Source organism: Catharus ustulatus, chromosome 29 (assembly GCF_009819885.2).
Source record: "Catharus ustulatus isolate bCatUst1 chromosome 29, bCatUst1.pri.v2, whole genome shotgun sequence".
NCBI classification, from domain to species: Eukaryota; Metazoa; Chordata; class Aves; order Passeriformes; family Turdidae; genus Catharus; species Catharus ustulatus.
The window spans coordinates 2741665-2761645 of NC_046249.1; the positions used below are offsets into that span (position 1 = coordinate 2741665).

Below are 19981 nucleotides of genomic sequence, written 5' to 3' on the forward strand. Positions count from 1 at the left end.
ATCGTGGCGGTGACATCGCGGGGGTCGGGGCAATGACACCGAGGGGATCGGAGTGGTGAAATGTGGGTGCTCGGGGCGGTGACATCTCGGGGATCGGGGTGGTGACGCCGCGGGGATCGGGGTGGTGACATCTCGAGGTTAGGGGTGGTGACATCTTGGGGTCGGGGTGGTGACATGTCAGGGCTCGGGGCGGTGACATCTTGGGGGTCGGGGCAATGACACCGCGGGGGTCGGGGCAATGACACCGGGGGGGTCGGGGGGGTGACATGTGGGTGCTCGGAGCGGTGACACCTCGGGGCTTGGGGTGGTGACACCTCGGGGGTCGGGACAGTGACACCGCGGGGGTCGGGGCGGTGACATCTGGGGGTTCAGAGTGGTGACACCGCGGGGGTCGGCGTGGTGACATCTCGGGGGTCGGGGTGGTGACATCTCGGGGGTCGGGCGGTGACATCTGGGTGCTCGGGGTGATGACATCTCGAGTCTCGGCGTGCTGACACCGAGTCGTGCAGCAGCGAACGGGTTACATCTCCATCCTCCCCTCCGAGGCTCCATCCCCGACCCCCCGAGCCCTCCCCCCCGGGCGGGGACCCCCGGGCTCAGCCCAGGCTCAGCCGGTCCGTCCCGCTCCGCCGGCCGCCAGCCTGCTCCTTCTGGGCTAAAGGTTCCTCCGCGCTTTGTTGATTTTCCCCTCTGCTGGAGATAAATTCGGCTCTGCCCGAGGCTCTGCCCCTCCTTGTTTGCGCTGCTTTGGGGAGGGGTCGCTCCCTCCCTCCTCCCCCCTCCCTCCCGGCCGTGTCCCGGAGCAGGGGGAGGGGTCGGGGTCAAACTCTGCCAAACTTGGGCCGCTCCTCGGCGGGTCGTGCCCTTTGGCACCCCTTGGCACAGCCCCTGCCCGGAAAGGGCACCGAGGGCGCAGGGTGGGGCACCAAACCCCGCTCCCCCCTCCTGCTCTCCACTCCCGAACTTTGTCCCTCCCCTCGAGTCGCTCCCCTCGGATGCGGAGAGCCCCGGCCTAACCCCAGCTAGGAAGGGACTAACCCCAGCTAGGCAAGGACTAACCCCAGCTAAGCAAGGACTAACCAGCTAGACAAGGACTAACCAGCTAAGCAAGGACTAACCAGCTAAACAAGGACTAACCTCAGCTAAGCAAGGACTAACCTCAGCTAAGCAAGGACTAACCAGCTAGACAAGGACTAACCAGCTAAACAAGGACTAACCCCAGCTAAACAAGGACTAACCAGCTAAACAAGGATTAACCCCAGCTAAGCAAGGACTAACCAGCTAAACAAGGATTAACTCCAGCTAAGCAAGGACTAACCAGCTAAGCAAGGACTAACCCAAGCTAAACAAGGATTAACCCCAGCTAAACACGGACTAACCCAAGCTAAACAAGGACTGACCCCATCTAAGCACGGACTAACCCCCTACCTGGCTCAGGTGCGCGATTTGGGACTGTCCCCTCCTCGAAGCCACCATGGCAGCCCCGCCGGGAGCTCGGGACGTGAGGGACCTCACCTTCAGCCTCTGGGATTACGGAGTGTTCGCTCTGATGCTGCTCATCTCCACGGCCATCGGGCTCTTCCACGGGCTGGCCAAAGGCGGCCAAAAAACCTCGGAGGATTTTTTCACGGGTGGCCGGCGCATGTCGGCGCTGCCGGTGGGGTTGTCGCTGTCGGCGAGTTTCATGTCGGCGATCCAGGTGCTGGGGGTGCCGGCCGAGGCGTTCCGCTACGGAGCCAAATTCCTCTGGATGTGCCTGGCTCAGATCATCAACAGCGCGCTCACGGCGTATTTCTTCCTGCCCGTCTTTTACCGCCTGGGGCTCACCAGCACCTACGAGGTGGGCACGGAGGGGACGCGGAGGGGACGCGGAGGGGACACGGGTGGTGGCGGGTCCCCTCGAGGTGCTGAGAGTGGCCGCCAGCAGCTTCAGGGTTAACTCGGAGGGGTGAGGCCGCTCCAGCCCTGCGGGGTGCGGAGCCGGCTTCTCCTTCCCCGGGGTGCTGGGGGTCGGTGATTCGTTGTCGCTTCTTTCCCCGGGGTTTTGGGGGTCACTGTGTCCCTCCCAATCTCGTGGGACCCCGATCCTCCTTCCCCGGGGTTCTTGGGGGTCACTGTGTCCCTCCCAATCTCGTGGGACCCCGATCGTCCCTTCCCGGGGTTCTGGGGGTCAGTAATTCCTCATCGCTCCTTCCCCCGGGATTTTGGGGGGTCACTGTGTCCCCCTCCAACCTCGTGAGACTCTGCTCCCCCTGCCCCGGGGTTTTGGGGGGTCACTGTGTCGCCACCAACCCCGCAGGACCCCGATCCTCCTTCCCCGGGGTTCTGGGGGTCACTGTGTCCCCTCCAACCCCGCAGGACCCTGATCCTCCCTTCCCGGGGTTCTGGGAGTTCACTGTGTCCCTCCCCCAACTTCTCAGGGGTTTTGGGGCTCAGTGTGTCCCCCCCAACCCAGCAGGACCTCGATCCTCCCTTCCCGGGGTTCTGGGGTCAGTGATTCCTCGTCGCTCCTTTTCCCGGGATTTTGGGGGTCACTGTGTCCCCTCCAACCCCGCAGGACCCCGATCCTCCCTCCCCGGGGGTTCTGGAGATCAGTAATTCCTCGTCGCTCCTTCCCCCGGGGTTTTGGGGGTCACTGTGTCCCCCCAACCCCGCAGGACCCCGATCCTCCCTTCCCCCGGTTCTGGGGTTTCACTGTGTCCCTCCCCCAACTTCTCAGGGGTTTTGGGGGTTCACTGTGTCCCCTCCAACCCCGCAGGACCCCGATCCTTCCTTCCCGGGGTTCTGGAGATCAGTAATTTCTCGTCGCTCCTTTCCCCGGGGTTTTGGAGGGCTCAGTGATTCCTCGTCACCCCACTCCCCCTTCCCCGGGGTTTTGGGAGGTCACTGTGTCCTCTCCAATCTCGTGGAACTCTGCTCCCCCTGCCCCGAGATTCTGGAGATCAGTAATTCCTCGTCGCTCCTTCCCCCGGGGTTTTGGGGGTCACTGTGCCCCCCCAACCCCGCAGGACTCCGATCCTCCCTTGCCGGGATTCTGGGGGTCAGTGATTCCTCGTCATTCCTTCGTCTTGGGGTTCTTGGGGTCACTGTGTCCCCCCAACATCCTGGGACCCCGATCCTCCTTCCCCGGGGTTCAGGGGGTCAGTAATTCCTCGTCATTCCTTCCCCGGGGTTCTGGGGGGTCACTGTGTCCCCTCTAACCTCGTGGGACTCTGCTGCCCCTGTCCCGGGTTTTGGGGTCACTCCCAGCCCCTCACCCCCGTTCAGGGGTCACTCCGGGGTGGCCCCGACGCGCTCCTTGTCCTTGTCCCTGTCCTTGTCGCAGTACCTGGAGCGGCGCTTCAGCCGGAGCGTGCGGCTCTGCGGGACCGTGCAGTACGTGGTGGCCACGGTGCGTGAGGGGGGGGACAGCGCGGGGACAGCGCGGGGACAGCGCGGGGACACTGTGGGGCTCGGGGTGGGGACACCGGGGTGGGGACACTGCGGGGCTCGGGATGGGGACACCGGGGTGGGGACACCGTGGGGCTCAGGGTGGTGACACTGGAGTGGGGACACTGGAGTGGGGACACTGGAATGGGGACACTGGAGTGGTGACACCATGGGGCTCGGGGTGGTGACACGGGAGTGGGGACACCGCAGGGGCTGGGGATGGGGACACTGGAGTGGAGACACTGCGGAGCTCGGGGTGGGGACACGGTGGAGCTAAGGATGGTGACACTGGAGTGGGGACACCATGGGGCTCGGAGTGGGGACACTGGGGTGGGGACACTGGGGAGCTCGGGGTGGTGGCACTGGGGGAGCTCGGAGTGGTGACACTGGAGTGTTGACGCTGGAGTGGGGACACCGTGGGGCCCGGGGCGGTGACACTGGGGGAGCTCGGAGTGGTGACACTGGAGTGTTGACGCCGGAGTGGGGACACCGTGGGGCCCGGGCCGGTGACACGGGAGTGGGGACACCGCGGGGCTCGGGGTGGTGACACCATGGGGCTCAAGGTGGTGACACTGGAGTGGGGACACCGTGGGGCCCGGGGCGGTGACACGGGAGTGGGGACACTGGAATGGGGACACCATGGGGCTCAGGGCTGGAGTGGGGACACCGTGGGACTCGGGGTGGTGACAATGGGGTGGGGACACTGGAGTGGTGACACCATGGGGCTCGGGGTGGTGACACGGGAGTGGGGACACCGCGGGGCTCGGGATGGGGACACCGGCGTGGGGACATTGGAGTGGTGACACCGCGAGGCTCGTGGTGATGACACTGAGGAGGCTCGGGGTGGGGACATTGGGGTGGGGACACCGCGGGGCTCGGGGTGGTGACACGGGTGGGGACACCATGGGGCTCAAGGTGGGGACACTGGAGTGGGGACACCGCGGTGTTCGGGGCAGTGACACTGGAATGGGGACACTGGGATGGTGACACCACGGGGCTCAGGGAGGTGACACTGGAGCGGGGACACCATGGGGGTCAGGGCGGTGACACTGGAGCGGTGACACTGGAGCGGTGACACCATGGGGGTCAGGGCGGTGACACTGGAGCGGTGACACTGGAGCGGTGACACCATGGGGCTCAGGGCGGTGACACTGGAGTGGTGACACCATGGGGGTCAGGGCGGTGACACTGGAGTGGTGACACCATGGGGCTCGGGGAGGTGACACTGGAGTGGTGACACCATGGGGGTCAGGGCGGTGACACTGGAGTGGTGACACCATGGGGCTCACGGCGGTGACACTGGAGTGGGGACACTGGGATGGTGACACCACGGGGCTCAGGGAGGTGACACTGGAGCGGGGACACCATGGGGCTCAGGGCGGTGACACCGAGCCCCGGGCAGCCGCTCCGTGCCGTGCCCGTGTTTTCCCTGGCTCGGAGCGAGCGGAGCGCGGCGGGAGCGCTGTTTGCTCTGAAAACCGCGCTGTTCTCTGCTCTGTCCCCGCGGTGTCACCTGAGCTGTCCCCGCGGTGCCACCTGAGCTGTCCCCGCGGTGTCACCTGCTCTGTCCCCGCGGTGTCACCTGCCGCGGTGACCCCGCTCTTTCCGCAGATGCTCTACACTGGAATCGTCATCTACGCACCCGCGCTGATCCTAAACCAAGGTGAGGTGGCCCCGAGGGGCTGTCCCGGTCCCTGTCCCCACCCAGGTGACAATCCCTCCCCTCTCAGCACCTTCGCTCTCCTCCAGTGACCGGGCTGGACATTTGGGCCTCGCTGCTGTCCACGGGGGTCATCTGCACCTTCTACACCACCATAGTGAGCGGGGGGCGGGGGGGCGGGGGGGGTGTCCCGGGAGTGTCCCTGAGGTGTCCTGGGGTGTTCCAGGGGTGTCCCGGGGGTGTCCCGGGGCTCTGGGGGTGTCCCGAGGGCTCTGGGGGTGTCTCGGGAGTGTCCAAGGGTGTCCTGGGGGTGTCCCGGGGGTGTCCCGGGGGCTCTGGAGGTGTCCGAGGGTGTTCCGGCGGTGTCTCAGAGGGTCCCAGGGTTGTCGCAGGGGTGTCCCGAGGTGTCCTGGGTGGTCCAGGGGTGTCCCGAGGTGTCCTGGGTGGTCCAGGGGTGTCCCGAGGCTGTCCTGGGGTGTCTTGGCGCTGTCCCGGAGTGTCCCAGTTCTGTCCCGGGCTGTCCCGGCTCCGACCCGGGCTGTCCCGGAGTGTCCCGGTTCTATCCCGGCTCTGTCCCGGCTGTCCCGGGCTGTCCCGGGTGTATCCCGGGTGTATCCCGGCTCTGTCTCGGCTATCCCGGCTCTGTCCCGGTTGTCCCGGCTCTGTCCCGTCTCTCTCCCGGTTGTCCCGGGTGTATCCCAGCTCTGTCCCGGCTCTGTCCCGACTGTCCCAGCTCTGTCCCGGTGCTATTCTGTCTCTGTCCCGGCTCTATCCCGTCTCTGTCCCGTCTCTCCGGGCTGTCCCGGCTCTGTCCCGGCTCTGTCCCGTCTCTCTCCCGTCTCTGTCCCGTCTCTCTCCCGTCTCTCCCGGGCTGTCCCGTCTCTGTCCCGGCTCTGTCCCGGCTCTGTCCCGGCTGTCCCGTCTCTATCCCGTCTCTGTCCCGGCTCTATCCCAGCTCTCTCCCGTCTCTGTCCCGTCTCTCCGGGCTGTCCCGGCTATCCCAGCTCTGGCCCAGCTCTGTCCCGGTGCTATCCTGTCTCTGTCCCGGCTCTATCCCGGCTGTCCCGGCTATCCCGTCTCTATCCCGTCTCTGTCCCGTCTCTGTCCCGTCTCTCCCGGGCTGTCCCGGCTCTGTCCCAGCTCTGTCCCGGGCTGTCCCGTCTCTGTCCCGTCTCTGTCCCGTCTCTCCGGGCTGTCCCGGCTCAGCCCGCTGGTTCCGCAGGGCGGGATGAAGGCTGTCATCTGGACCGACGTGTTCCAGGTGTTCGTGATGCTCGCGGGTTTTGTCGCTGTCGCGGTGCGCGGGGCGCTGCTGCTCGGGGGTCCCGCCAGGGTGCTGAGCATCGCGGCCAACGGCTCCAGGATCAACTTCGCCGAGTGAGACCCCCCCCAAAACCCCGCGGGACCCCTCTGGGCTGCCCCGGGGCGTGGGGGGTCACTGAGTCCCCCAAACCATGGGGTGTACCTCCTTGTCACCCCCTGGCCTGGGGGTTTTGGGGTCACTGCCATCCCCTCACCCCTGGATCTGTGGGGTCATTTCCATCCCCTGATGTGGGTTTTGGGGTCACTCCAAGCCTCTATCCTGAGTTTTGGGGTCACTCCCAGCCCTTCCCCCCAAGAGCTGTGGGGTCACTGCCATCCCCTCTCACGCCCTGTCTGGGTTTTGGGGTCACTCCCTGACCCCCTCCCCGGGTTTTGGGGTGACTCCCTGAACCCCTGTTGAGTTTTTGGATGTCCCTCAGTTTTGACCCCGGTACCAGTACACGCTGTGGGGTCACTCCCATCCCCTCTCACCCCCTCCCCGGGTTTTGGGGTGACTCCCATCCCCCCTCTTGTTTTTTGGGGTGACTCCCTGACCCTCTGTCTGGGTTTTGGGGTGACTCCCATTCCCTCTCACCCCCTCCCCCGGGATTTGGGGTCAGTCCCATCCCCCCTGCCCCCCTGTTTGGGTTTTGGGGTGACCCCTCCCCGTTTTTGGGTGTCCCCAGCTTTGACCCCGACCCCCGGCGCCGGTACACGCTCTGGACCTTCGTGCTGGGGGGGTCTCTGCTCTGGCTCTCCATGTACGGTGTGAACCAGGCGCAGGTGCAGCGCTACGTGGCCTGCAGGAGCGAGAGGGAGGCCAAGCTGTGAGCGGGGATCTGCTGGGAACGGGATCAGATGGGATCTGCTGGGGGTGGGATCTGCTGGGGATGGGATCTGCTGGGAATGGGATCTGCTGGGGCTGGGATCTGCTGGGGATGGGATCTGCTGGGGATGGGATCAGATGGGACCTGCTGGGAATGGGACCTGCTGGGATCTGCTGGGATCGGGATCTGCTGGGATCAACTGGGGTTGGGATCTGCTGGGATCTGGGATCTGCTGGGGCCGGGATATGCTGGGAATGGGATCTGCTGGGGATGGGATCAGATGGGATCTGCTTGGATCTGCTGGGACCTACTGGGGCTGGGATCTGCTGGGATCAGATGGGGCTGGGATCTGCTGGGAATGGGATCAGCTGGGACCAGGATCTGCTGGGATCCGCTGGGAACGGGATCTGCTGGGAATGGGATAGGTTGGGACTGGGATCCACTGGGGCCGGGATCAGATGGGTCTGGGGATCTGCTGGGACCGGGATCTGCTGGGGCTGGGATCTGCTGGGAGTGGGATCTGCTGGGAATGGGATCAACTGAGCCTGGGATCTGCTGGGGCTGGGATCTACTGGGAATGGGATCTGCTGGGAGCGGGATCTGCTGGGAATGGGATCAACTGAGCCTGGGATCTGCTGGGGCTGGGATCTGCTGGGGCTGGGGATAGGATGGGACTGGGATCTGCTGGGACTGGGATCTGCTGGGACCCTGGGGCTGGGAACAACTGGGCCCCGGGATCTGATGGGCCCGGGATCTGCTGGGATCTGCTGGGGCTGGGATCTGCTGGGGCCAGGATCAGATGTGACCCTGGGGCTGGGATCAGATGGGACCAGGATCAGATGAGGCTGGGATCTGCTGGGCCTGGGATCAGATGGGGCCGTGATCTGCTGGGAACAGGATCAGATGGGGTCGGGATCAGATGTGACCCTGGGACTGGGATCAGATGGGTCTGGGGGTCAGAGGGGTCTGGGGATTGACAGGATCTGGGGATTGACAGGATCTGGGGATCCACTGGGACTGGGTCAGATGGGCCCGGGGATCCACTGGGTCTGGGATCAGAGGGGTCGGGGATCAGAGGGGTCTGGATCTGGGGATTGGGTGGATCCAGGGGTTGGATGGATTCTGGGGATTTATTTGGTCTGGGAATCAGCTGGGTGTGGGGATCCACAGTGTCTGGGGATCGGGTGGACCCCGGGGATCTGCTGGATCCCGCTCTGGGGGCTCCCAGGGATCAGGGGAGTGCTGGGAGTGGCTGCAGTGTCCTGCCAGGACCCGGCACCCCGTTAGGGACCCTGAATTCCTCTGAATTCCCCTGAAAGGACCTTTCACCCTTCTAGTCACCCTGAATTCCCCTGCAAGGACCTGGCACCTCTTTAATGACCCTGAATTCCCCTGACATCTCTGCCAGGACCTTTCACCCTTTTAGGGACCCTGAATTCCCCTGCAAGGACCTGGCACCCCTTTAGTGACCCTGAATTCCCCTGACACCTCTGCCAGGACCTTTCACCCTTTTAGGGACTCTGAATTCCCCTGAATTCCCCTGCAAGGACCCAACACTCATCCCCTACACGGACTGAGCCCCCCCTTTAGAGACCCTGTCAGGACCTCTCACGCCCTACCAGGACCTGGTACCCTTTTAGCGACCCTGAATTCCCCTGCAAGGACCTGACACCCCTTTAGTGACCCTGAATTCCCCCGAATTCCCCTGACATCTCTACCAGGACCTTTCACCCCTTTATGGACCCTGATTGCCCCCGAATTCCCCTGCAAGGACCCAACACAGCCCCTACACAGACTGAACCGCCCTTTAGGGACCCTGCCAGGACCTGGCCGGTCTCCAGTGCCCTGGCAGGACCTGTGGCCCCCCGCAGGGCGCTGCTGGTCAATCAAGCGGGGCTCGTGTGCATCGTGGCCAGCGCTGTGGCCTGCGGGCTCGTCATGTTCGCGCTCTATCGCCACTGTGACCCGCTGCTGGCCGGGGCCATCGCCGCGCCCGACCAGGTCCGGCCCCGCGCTCCTGTGACCTTCCAGGACCTGTTGGGGTCACAGGGGGTTTGGGGTTCTGTGCCCTTCCAGGATCTTTCGGGGTCACAGCTGGGGTTTGGGGTTCTGTTCCCTTCCAGGATATCCCAAATTAGGGGGGTCACAGGGGTTTTGGGGTCCCCCGGGGTCCTGTTCCCTTCCAGGACCTGCTGGGTCACAGGGAGTTTTGGGGTCCTGTCCCCTTCCAGGATCTTTCGGGGTCACAGGGGGTTTAGGGTCCCTCGGGGTTCTGTTCCCTTCCAGGATCTTTCGGGGTCACATGGGTTTTGGGGTTCTGTGCCCTTCCAGGACCTCCCTGGCAGAGGGGTCACTGCTGGGGTTGGGGTCCCTCTGGGGTTCTGTTCCCTTCCAGGACCTGCCGGGGTGTCACAGGGAGTTTGGGGTTCTGTGCCCTTCCAGGACCTGTTGGAGTCACAGGGGATTTGGGGTTCTGTTCGCTTCCAGGACCTCCCTGGCAGAGGGGTCACAGGGGTTTTGGGGTCTCTCGGGGTCCTGTTCCCTTCCAGGACCTGCCGGGGGTCACAGGGGGTTTGGGGTTCTGTTCCCTTCCAGGACCTGTTGGAGTCACAGGGGGTTTAGGGGTTCTGTTCCCTTCCAGGACCTGCCGGGGGTCACAGGGGGTTTGGGGTTCTGTTCCCTTCCAGGACCTGTTGGAATCACAGGGGGTTTAGGGGTTCTGTTCCCTTCCAGGACCTGCCGGGGATCACAGGGAGTTTGGGGTTCTGTGTCCTTCCAGGACCTACCGAGGTCACAGGGGTTTGGGGGTTCTGTTCCCTTCCAGGACCTGCCGGGGTCACACGGGTTTTGGGGTCCTTTGGGGTTCTGTTCCCTTCCAGGATCTTTCAGGGTCTCAGGGGGTTTGGGGTTCTGTGCCCTTCTAGGACCTGTTGGAGTCACAGGGGTTTTGGGGTCTTGTTCCCTTCCAGGACCTGCCGGGGTCACAGGGGGTTTTGGGGTTCTGTGACCTTCCAGGACCTGCTGGGGTCACTGCTGGGGTTGGGGTCCCTCGGGTCCTGTTCCCTTCCAGGACCCCCTGAGGCAGCGCGATGAGAATTTCGGGGTTCCCAGGAGGTTTTTGGGGTCGCATAGAGTCCTGTTCCCTTCCAGGACCCCCTGAGGCAGTGGGACGGGAGTTTGGGGGTTCCCAGGTGGTTTTTGGGGTCCCCCCGGGGGTCGCACCCCCTTTACCCCCCTCCCCTCCCCTCCCCCCAGTACATGCCCTACCTGGTCCTGGACATCTTCGAGAGCGCCCCGGGCGTGCCGGGGCTGTTCCTGGCCTGCGCCTACAGCGGCACCCTCAGGTGAGGGGGGGTCTGGGGGGTCTGGGGGGTTTAGGGGGTCTGGGGGCTTTGGGGGATTTGGGTTAATTTGGGGGATTTGGGGTCAGGGTTAATTTGGGGGTTTGGGTTCCTGGCCTGCGCCTACAGCGGCACCCTCAGGTGAGGGGGGGTCTGAGGGGTCTGAGGGGTCTGGGGGGTTTGGGGGATTTGGGGCTTTGGGGATTTGGGGGGGATTTGGGGTCAGGGTTAATTTGGAGGTTTGGGTTCCTGGCCTGTGCCTACAGTGGCACCCTCAGGTGAGGAGGGGTCTGAACCCCGGGTTTGGGGGGTCTGGGGGGTTTGAGGGGTCTGGGGGCTTTGGGGGATTTGGGTTAATTTGGGGGATTTGGGGGATTTGGGGGGTTTGGGTGCCAGGGCTGTTCCTGGCCTGTGCCTACAGCAGCACCCTTGGGTGAGGGGGGGTCTGAGGGGTCTGAACCCTGCGATTTGGGGGATTTGGGGGTTCTAAGGGGTCTGAGGGGTTTGTGGGATTTGGGGGGTCAGGGTTAATTTGGAGGTTTGGGTTCCTGGCCTGCGGTTACAGCGGCACCCTCAGGTGAGGAGGGGTCTGAACCCCGGGATTTTGGGGGTTTGGGGGTCTGGGGGGTCTGGGGGGTCTGGGGGGTTTGGGGGATTAAAAAAAATTAAAAATCGGGGATTATGGGGACTTGGGAGGTTTGAGAGTTCGGGGGATTTGGGGGATTTGGGGGGTTTAGAAAATTTTAAAATCTGGGGAGTTTAGGAAGTTTGAGGGATTTGGGGAAGGGATTTGGGGAAGGGATTTGGGGAAGGGATTTGGGGAAGGGATTTGGGGAGGGGATTTGGAGGGGGGATTTGAGGAGGGGATTTGGGGGATTTGAGGAGGGAATTTGGGGAGGGGATTTGGAGGGGTTTGGGGGATTTGGGGAGGGGATTTAGGGGATTCGGAGAGGGGGTTTGGGGAGGGGATTTGGGGGATTTGAGGAAGGGATTTGAGGAGGGGATTTGGGGCATTTGGGGGATTTGGGGAGGGGATTTGGGGGTGATTTGGGAGTTTGGGAGGGATTTGGGGGGATTTGGGGGGGTTGGGGGTTTTGGGGGGGATTTGGGGAGGGGGATTTGTGAGATTTGGGAGGGGGTTTGGGGAGGAGATTTGGGAAAGGGATTTGGGGGATTTGAGGAGGGAATTTGGGGAGGGGATTTGGGGGATTTGGGGGGGGGGATTTGGGGAGGGGATTTGGGGCATTTGGGGGGGGATTTGGGGGGGATTTGGAGGGGGGGATTTGGGGAGGGGATTTGGGGGATTTGGGGAAGGGATTTGGGGGACTTGTGGGGGGATTTGGGGGATTTTGGGGATTTGGGGTGGTGCTGTTGTGCAGCACAGCTGGGAGCGGCACCCTGGGGGCGGATTTAGGGCCGGGGGATTTTGTCAGGAAGGTTTTGGGGTGGGGGTGGATTTTGGGGGGAGGGTTTTGGGGTGGGGATGGATTTTGGGGTCTGGGGGTGACGGGACCCCCCCCCCCGTGCCCAGCACGGCCTCGACCTCCATCAACGCCATGGCCGCGGTGACCGTGGAGGATCTGGTGAGGCCGCGGCTGCCCGCGCTCAGCCCGCGGAGGCTGGCGCTGATCGGCAAGGGGCTCTGTGAGTGTCACCCCTGGGGACACCTGGGGGACAACACAGGGGCTCTGTGAGTGTCACCGCGGGGATGTGTGAGTGTCACCCGGTGATGTGTGAGTGTCACCGCGGGGACACCCGGGGGACACACGGGGGCTCTGTGAGTGTCACCCCTGGGGACACCCCTGGGGACAACACAGGGGCTCTGTGAGTGTCACCCCTGGGGACACCCCTGGGGACAACACAGGGGCTCTGTGAGTGTCACAGCGGGGATGTGTGAGTGTCACCCCTGGGGACAACACAGGGGCTCTGTGAGTGTCACAGCGGGGACACCCAGGGGACACCCTGGGGACACCCGGGGGACACCCAGGGGACACCACAGAGACCCCCCAGGGACCCCCAGGGATGTGTGAGTGTCACCCCTGGGGCTCTGTGAGTGTCACCCGGGGATGTGTGAGTGTCACCCCTGGGGACAACACAGGGGCTCTGTGAGTGTCACAGCGGGGACACCCGGGGGACACACGGGGGACACCCAGGGGACACCACAGAGACACCCCAGGGGCTGAGTGTCACACCTGGGACAACACAGGGGACACCCAGGGGACACCAGGGGCTCTGTGAGTGTCACAGCGGGGATGTGTGAGTGTCACCCCCGGGGCTCTGTGAGTGTCACAGCGGGGATGTGTGAGTGTCACAGCGGGGACACCCGGAGGACACCATGGGGACACACAGGGGACACCCCAGAGACTCCCCAGGGACCCCCAGGGACCCCCAGGGATGTGTGACCCTACAGGGGCTGTGTGAGTGTCACAGCGGGGACACCCAGGAGACACCCCCGGGGCTGTGTGAGTGTCACCCGGGGATGTGTGAGTGTCACCCCAGGGACCCCCCGGGGCTGTGTGAGTGTCACCCCCGAGGACACCACAGGGACCTGGGACCCCACAGGGATGTCACCTCCTCCTGGGATGTGTGAGGCTGTGCCGTGCCATGCCATGCCATGCCATGCCATGCCATAAACCCCATAAATCCCATAAATCCCATTGATCCCACCCCAATCCCAATCCCAATCCCAAACCCAGTCCCATTTAATCCATTGATCCCATTGATCCAATTAATCCCAATCCCATCAATCCCATTCCATCCCATCCCGTCCTGTCCCATCCCATCTTAATCCAATTCCATCAATCCCATGCCATCAATCCCATCCCATAAATCTCACCAATCCCATCAATCCCATCCCATCCCATCCTAATCCAATTCCACTGATCTCATCAATCCCCTCCCATAAATCCCATCAATCCCATCCCACCAATCCCATTTCAATCCCATCAATCCCATCAATCCAAACCCAATCCCATCAATCCCATCAATCCCATCAATCCAATCCCACCAATCCCATAAATCCCATCCCAATCCCATCAATCCCATAAATCCCATATCAATCCCATCCCAATCCCGTATCAATCCCATATCAATCCCATATCAATCCCATATCAATCCCATCCCAATCCCGTATCAATCCCATATCAATCCCATCCCAATCCCATATCAATCCCTTATCAATCCCATATCAATCCCATATCAATCCCATATCAATCCCATATCAATCCCATATCAATCCCATATCAATCCCATATCAATCCCATACCAATCCCATATCAATCCCAATCCCATATCAATCCCATATCAATCCCATACCAATCCCATATCAATCCCAATCCCATATCAATCCCATATCAATCCCATATCAATCCCATATCAATCCCATATCAATCCCATATCAATCCCATCCCAATCCCATATCAATCCCATCCCAATCCCATCAATCCCATATCAATCCCACATCCCCAGCTCTCACCTACGGCACCTCGTGCATCACCGTGGCCGCTCTGTCCTCGCTGCTGGGAGGGGGCGTCCTGCAGGTGAGAGCCCCCCAAAAAAACCCCAAATCCCCTCCCTAACCTTCGATCCCCCGCAAAAAAAAACCCCAAATCCCCTCCTCAACCTTCTATCATCCCCAAAAAAACCCCAAATCCCCTCCCCAAGCTTCGATCCCCCCGCAAAAACACCCCAAATCCCCTCCCTAACCTTCTGCACCCCAAAAAACCCCAAATCCCCTACTCAACCTCCTACCATCCCAAAAAACCCCAAATCTCCTCCCCGCTGTCATTGCACACCTGAGTGGGGACACAATGGGGACACACTGGGGACACAGAGGGGACACGGCCACGCTCTGGTGGCACCCGGAGAGCTCTCGGGCAGGGGGGGTTGGGGCAGCGCCAGGCGCTCCCTGGAGCTCTCCCGGACCCCAAAATCCTCCCAAAATACCCAAAACCCCCAAACCCACCCACACTGTCAGTGCCCATCGGAGCGGGGACACACTGGGGACACAGAGGGGACAGGGCCATGCTCTGGTGGCACCTGGAGAGCCCTTGAGGTTGGGGCAGTGCCAGGCACACTCTGGAGCTCGGCCAGACCCCAAAAACCTCCCCCAAAAAAACCCAAAAATCCCAAACCCCCTAAACCCCCCTGCTGTTGCTGCTCACCCGAGTGAGGACACACTGGGGACACAGAGGGGACACGGCCACGCTCTGGTGGCACCTGGAGAGCTCTCGGGAGGGGGGGTTGGAGCAGTGCCAGGCACCCCCTGGAGCTCTCCCAGACCCCAAAAACCTCCTAAAAAAACCCCAAAAAATCCCCAAACCCCTCCCAATATCAGTGCCCATTGATTCAGGGTCACATTGGGGATACAGAGGGGACACAGAGGGGACACGGCCACTCTCTGGTGGCACCTGGAGAGCTCTCGGGGAGGGGGGGTTGGAGCAGAGCCAGGTGCCCCCTGGAGCTCTCACAGACCCCAAAACACACCCCCCAAAAAAACCAAAAAACCCCAAACCCCGCCCCACTGTCAGTGCCCATCGAAGCAGGGACACATTGGGGACACGTTGGGGACACAAAGGGGACACGGCCACGCTCTGGTGACACCCAGAGAGCCCTTGAGGAGCGGGGATTGGGGCAGTGCCAGGCGCGCCCTGGAGCTCCCCAAGACCCCAAAAACGTCCCAAAAAACCCCAAAGCCCCAAGCCCCCTAAACCCCTCCCCACTGTCATTGCCCACCTGAGTGGGGACACACTGGGGACACAAAGGGGACACGGCCATGCTCTGGTGACACCAGGAGAGCTCTTAAGGAAGGGTTGTTGGGGCAGTGCCAGGCACCCCCTGGAGCTCGGCCAGACCCTAAAACCACTCCATAAAAAACCCGAAAACCCCAAAACCCCCTAAACCCCTCCTGCTGTCGCTGCTCACCCAAGCAGGGACACATTGGGGACACACTGGGGACACGCTGGGGACACGGCCACGCTCTGGTGACACCAGGACAGCCCTTCAGGAGCGGGGGTTGGGGCAGTGCCAGGCACACCCTGGAGCTCCCCCAGACCCCAAAAACCTCCCCATAAAAACCCCAAAACCCCAAATCCCCTAAACCCCTCCCCAATATCAGTGCCCATTGAAGCGGGGACACATTGGGGACACAGAGGTGACAGGGCCACGCTCTGGTGGCACCTGGAGAGCCCTTGAGGTTGGGGCAGTGCCAGGCACCCCCTGGAGCTCGGCCAGACCCCAAAAACCTCCTTAAAAAACCCCAAAAAACCCCCAAACCCTTCCCAATATCAGTGCCCATTGATTCAGGGTCACATTGGGGACACAGAGGGGACGTAGAGGGGACACAGAGGGGACACGGCCACTCTCTGGTGGCACCTGGAGAGCTCTCGGGGAGGGGAGGTTGGGGCAGAGCCAGGTGCCCCCTGGAGCGCTCCCTGACCCCAAAACCCGCCCCAAAAAAATCCCAAAAAACCCCAAACCCCGTCACACTGTCACTGCCCACCTGAGCGGGGACACAGAGGGGACACAGAGGGGACACGGCCACGCTCTGGTGACACCCGGAGAGCTCTCAGGGAGGGGGGATTGGGGCAGTGCCAGGCGCGCCCTGGAGCTCTCCCAGACCCCAAAAACCTCCCCAAAAAACCCCAAACTACGTCACACTGTCACTGCCCATCGGAACGGGGACACATTTGGGACACAGAGGGGACACGGCCACGCTCTGGTGGCACCCGGAGAGCTCTCGGGGAGGGGACGTTGGGGCAGTGCCAGGCACCCCCTGGAGCTCCCCCAGACCCCAAAGCCGCCCCATAAAAACCCCAAACCGCAGGGCTCGTTCACGGTGATGGGGGTGATCAGCGGGCCCCTGCTCGGAGCCTTCGTGCTGGGAATGTTCGTGCCCTGCTGCGGCAGCGCCGTGAGGCTCGGGGGGTTGGGGTGGGGTGTGGGGTGTGGGGGATTTGGGATTGGGGTTTTTGAGAATTGGGGTGTGGGGATTGGGTTTAGGGTGTGGGGGATTGGGATGTGGGGGATTTGGGGGATTTGGGGTTTGGGGTCGAGGATGTGGGATTGGAGATGTGGGGGATTGGGTTTGGGGGGTTTGGGGTGTGGGTTTTGGGATTTGGGGTGGGGGAGGTTGAGGATTTGGGGTTTGGGGTTTTCGAGGATTGGGGTTTGGGTGTGGGGTGAGGGGATTGGGGAATTTGGGGTTGAGGGTGTGGGGTTTGGGGTGTGGGGATTGGAGGTTTGAGGGGTTTGGGTTTGGGGGATTGGGGTGTGGGGTGTGGGGTTTTCAGGGTTTGGGGTGTGGGGGTGTGGAGATTTGGGGTTTGGGGATTTGGGGTTTGGGATTTGGGGCGTGGGGTATTTGGAGTTTGGGGTGTGGGGTTTGGGGGATTTGGGGTTTTCAGGGATTGGGGTTTGGGGGAGTTGGGGTTTGGGGGAGTTGGGGTTTGGGGATTTGGGGTGTGGGGGATTTGGGGTTTGGGTGATTTGGGGTTTTTGAGGATTGCGGTGTGGGGTTTGGGATTTGGGGTTTGGGTTTGGGGGATTTCAGGGTTTGGGGTTTGGGGTTTTTGGGGATTGGAGTGTGGGGTTTGGGGATTTGGGGTGTGAGGGCCTGGGGTGTGGGGTATTGGGGTTTGGGGGGATTTGGGGTTTGGGTTTTGGGGATTTGGGGGATTTGGAGTGTGGGGGATTTGGGGTCTGGGGTGTGGAGAATTGGGGTGTGGGGTTTGGGGTTTGGGTTTGGGGTTTGGGGTGTGGGGGATTGGGATTGGGGGATTTGGGGTGTGGGGGATTTGGGGTTTGGGTTTTGGGGTTTGGGGGATTTGGGGTTTGGGGGATTTGGGATTTGGGGGATTTGGGGTTTGGGGTTTCGAGTTCGGGGTTTGGGGTGTGGGGGATTTGGAGTTTGGGATGTGGGGTGAGGGGATTGGGAGATTTGGGGTTTGGGGTTTTCAACAATTGGGGTGTGGGGTTTGGGATTTGGGGTTTGGGATGTGGGGATTGGTGGTGTGGGGAATTGGGTTTGGAAGATTTGGGGGATTTGGGATTTGGGATGTGGAGTGTGGGGGATTTGGGGATTGGGGTTTGGGGTGTGGGGTTTGGCGTTTGGCATTTGGGATGTGGGGGATTTGGGGTTTGGTGTGTGGAGAATTGGGGTGTGGGGGATTTGTGGTTTGGGGTTTGGGATTGGGGGTTTGGGGGTTTGGGGATTTGGGATTTGGGTTTGGGGTGTGGGGATTTAGGATTTGAGGGGTGTGGGGGATTTGGGGGTTTCTGCCATTCAGCACAGCCATATTTGGGATATTTGGGATTTTTGGGACGGTCTCCCCAGACGCCCCAGGCCGTGCTGACCCCTCTGTCCCATCCCTGTCCCATCCCTGTCCCATCCCTGTCCCTGTCCCTGTCCCATCCCATCCCTGTCCCATCCCTGTCCCTGTCCCATCCCTGTCCCATCCCTGTCCCATCCCTGTCCCCGTCCCTGTCCCCATCCCTGTCCCTGTCCCATCCCTGTCCCATCCCTGTCCCATCCCTGTCCCCGTCCCTGTCCCCATCCCTGTCCCTGTCCCATCCCTGTCCCTGTCCCTGTCACAGGCCGTGCTGGGCGGTCTGGCCGTGGGCCTGGCGCTGTCCCTGTGGGTGGCCGTTGGTGCCACCCTGTACCCGCCCAGCGCGGCCACCATGGGGGTGCTGCCAACCTCGGGGACAATGTGTCCGCCCCGCAACGCCACCAATGTCACCAACGTCACCAATGTCACCAACGGCACCGCCCTGCCCGCGCCACCGCCGGACCTGCTGCGGTGAGCGGGGAGGGGACAGCGCGGGGGTGGCACTGTCCCCTGGGGTGGCACGGAACTGTCACTGTCCCCTGGGGTGGCACAGACTTGTCACTGTCCCCTGGGGTGGCACAGCCCTGTCACTGTCCCCTGGGGTGGCACAGAGCTGTCACTGTCCCCTGTGACATCACGTCCCTGTCCCTACTGGCTGTGATGTCACACCCCTGTCCCTGTCCCTGTCTCTGTCCCTGTCACTGTCACTGTCCCCTGTGACATCATGTCCCTGTCCCTACTGGCTGTGATGTCACACCCCTGTCCCTGTCCCTGTCCCCTGTCCCTGTCACTGTCCCCTGTGACATCACATTATTGTCCCTGCTGTCTGTGATGTCACCTTGCTGTCCCTGTCCCTTGTGATGTCACACCCCTGTCCGTGCTGGCTGTGACATCACACCAATGTCCCTGTCCCTTATGATGTCACACTGCTTCCCTTGTCCCTTATGACATCACAGCCTGTCCCTGTTAGTTGTGACATCATCCTGCTGTCACTGTCCCCTGTGACATCACACCCCTGTCCCTGCTGGCTGTGACGTCACACCACTGTCCCTGTCCCCTGTGACATCACATTATTGTCCCTGTTGGCTGTGACGTCACTGCACTGTCCCTATCCCTGTGACGTCACCGCTGTCCCCGTTCCTGTGTCGTCACCACTGTCCCCATCCCTGTGACATCACTTTGTCCCCATCCCTGTGACATCACTTTGTCCCCATTCCCTGTGACATCACCCCGCTGTCCCCATCCCTGTGACATCACCCAAGTGTCACCATCCCTGTGACATCACCGCTGTCCCTGTTCCTGTGATGTCACCTTGCTGTCCCCATCCCTGTGAAGTCACCCTGTCCCCATTCTCTGTGACGTCACCCACTGTCCCCATCCCTGTGACATCACCCTGTCCCCATCCCTGTGAAGTCACCCTGTCCCCATCCCTGGGATGTCACCCCGTCTCATTCCCTGTGATGTCACTGCTGTCCCCATCCCTGTGACGTCACCCCATTGTCCCCTCCCAGCCCGGCCATCCTGGCTGAGTTCTACTCCATGTCCTACCTGTACTACGGCGCCTTGGGGACACTGGGGACCGTGGGGACAGGGGCCCTGCTCAGCCTCCTGCCAGGTGAGCAAGGGGTGGCCGTGTCACCCGCGGTGTCACTGCGCCCTGTCACCCCCTGTCACCCCTCCCTGTCACCCTGTCCTTGTCACCGTGTCCCCTCCCGGCAGGGCCAGCCCGGCAGAGCCACCGTCCCCAGGGTGTGCTGTGGTGTGACATCATCAAGGCCACACCCTCGGGTGTCCCCAAGGGTGACAACAGCCCCGAGGACGAGCCCCCGGACAAGGCTGGAGCCACCCAGGCGCTGCTGGAGAGGCCGGACGGGGAGGGGACACCCCCGTGTGACACCCCCAGGGGTGGCACTGTCACCGAGAGCGACGTGTAGGGGACAGCGGGGTGGGGACATGGGGACAGTGGGGTGGGGGACACGGGGACAGCGGGGTGGGGACACGGTGCTGGCACAAATAAAGGAGCTGCTGATCCTGGACAGAGCCTGGCCTTGAGGGGACAGGGGGTGACAGGGACAGGGTGACAGGGAGGGGACA

At 62.3% G+C, this 19981-nt stretch overlaps 1 protein-coding gene across 1 annotated transcript; it reads left to right on the forward strand.

The window, feature by feature from the left end:
* Nucleotides 1-538: 538 nt before the first annotated feature.
* SLC5A5 (solute carrier family 5 member 5) lies at nucleotides 539-19831 on the forward strand. Its single transcript, XM_033082204.1, has 15 exons — nucleotides 539-661; nucleotides 1438-1840; nucleotides 3326-3391; nucleotides 5041-5092; nucleotides 5179-5246; nucleotides 6312-6466; nucleotides 7078-7218; nucleotides 9090-9219; nucleotides 10474-10562; nucleotides 12091-12203; nucleotides 14028-14098; nucleotides 16384-16470; nucleotides 18153-18358; nucleotides 19399-19502; nucleotides 19607-19831. Exons 2-15 carry the CDS (start codon nucleotides 1475-1477, stop codon nucleotides 19819-19821), a joined length of 1863 nt encoding a protein of 620 aa, XP_032938095.1. The 5' UTR covers nucleotides 539-661; nucleotides 1438-1474; the 3' UTR covers nucleotides 19822-19831.
* Nucleotides 19832-19981: the final 150 nt, after the last annotated feature.

Excerpts from the sequence above, each read along its gene's own strand:
- SLC5A5 (XM_033082204.1), top strand. The coding sequence starts at position 1,475 with ATGGCAGCCCCGCCGGGAGCTCGGGACGTGAGGGACCTCACCTTCAGC. Across the intron at positions 10,563-12,090 it reads GCCTACAGCGGCACCCTCAG|CACGGCCTCGACCTCCATCA; the intron begins GTGAGGGGGGGT and ends CCCCGTGCCCAG. Across the intron at positions 19,503-19,606 it reads CCTGCTCAGCCTCCTGCCAG|GGCCAGCCCGGCAGAGCCAC; the intron begins GTGAGCAAGGGG and ends CCCTCCCGGCAG.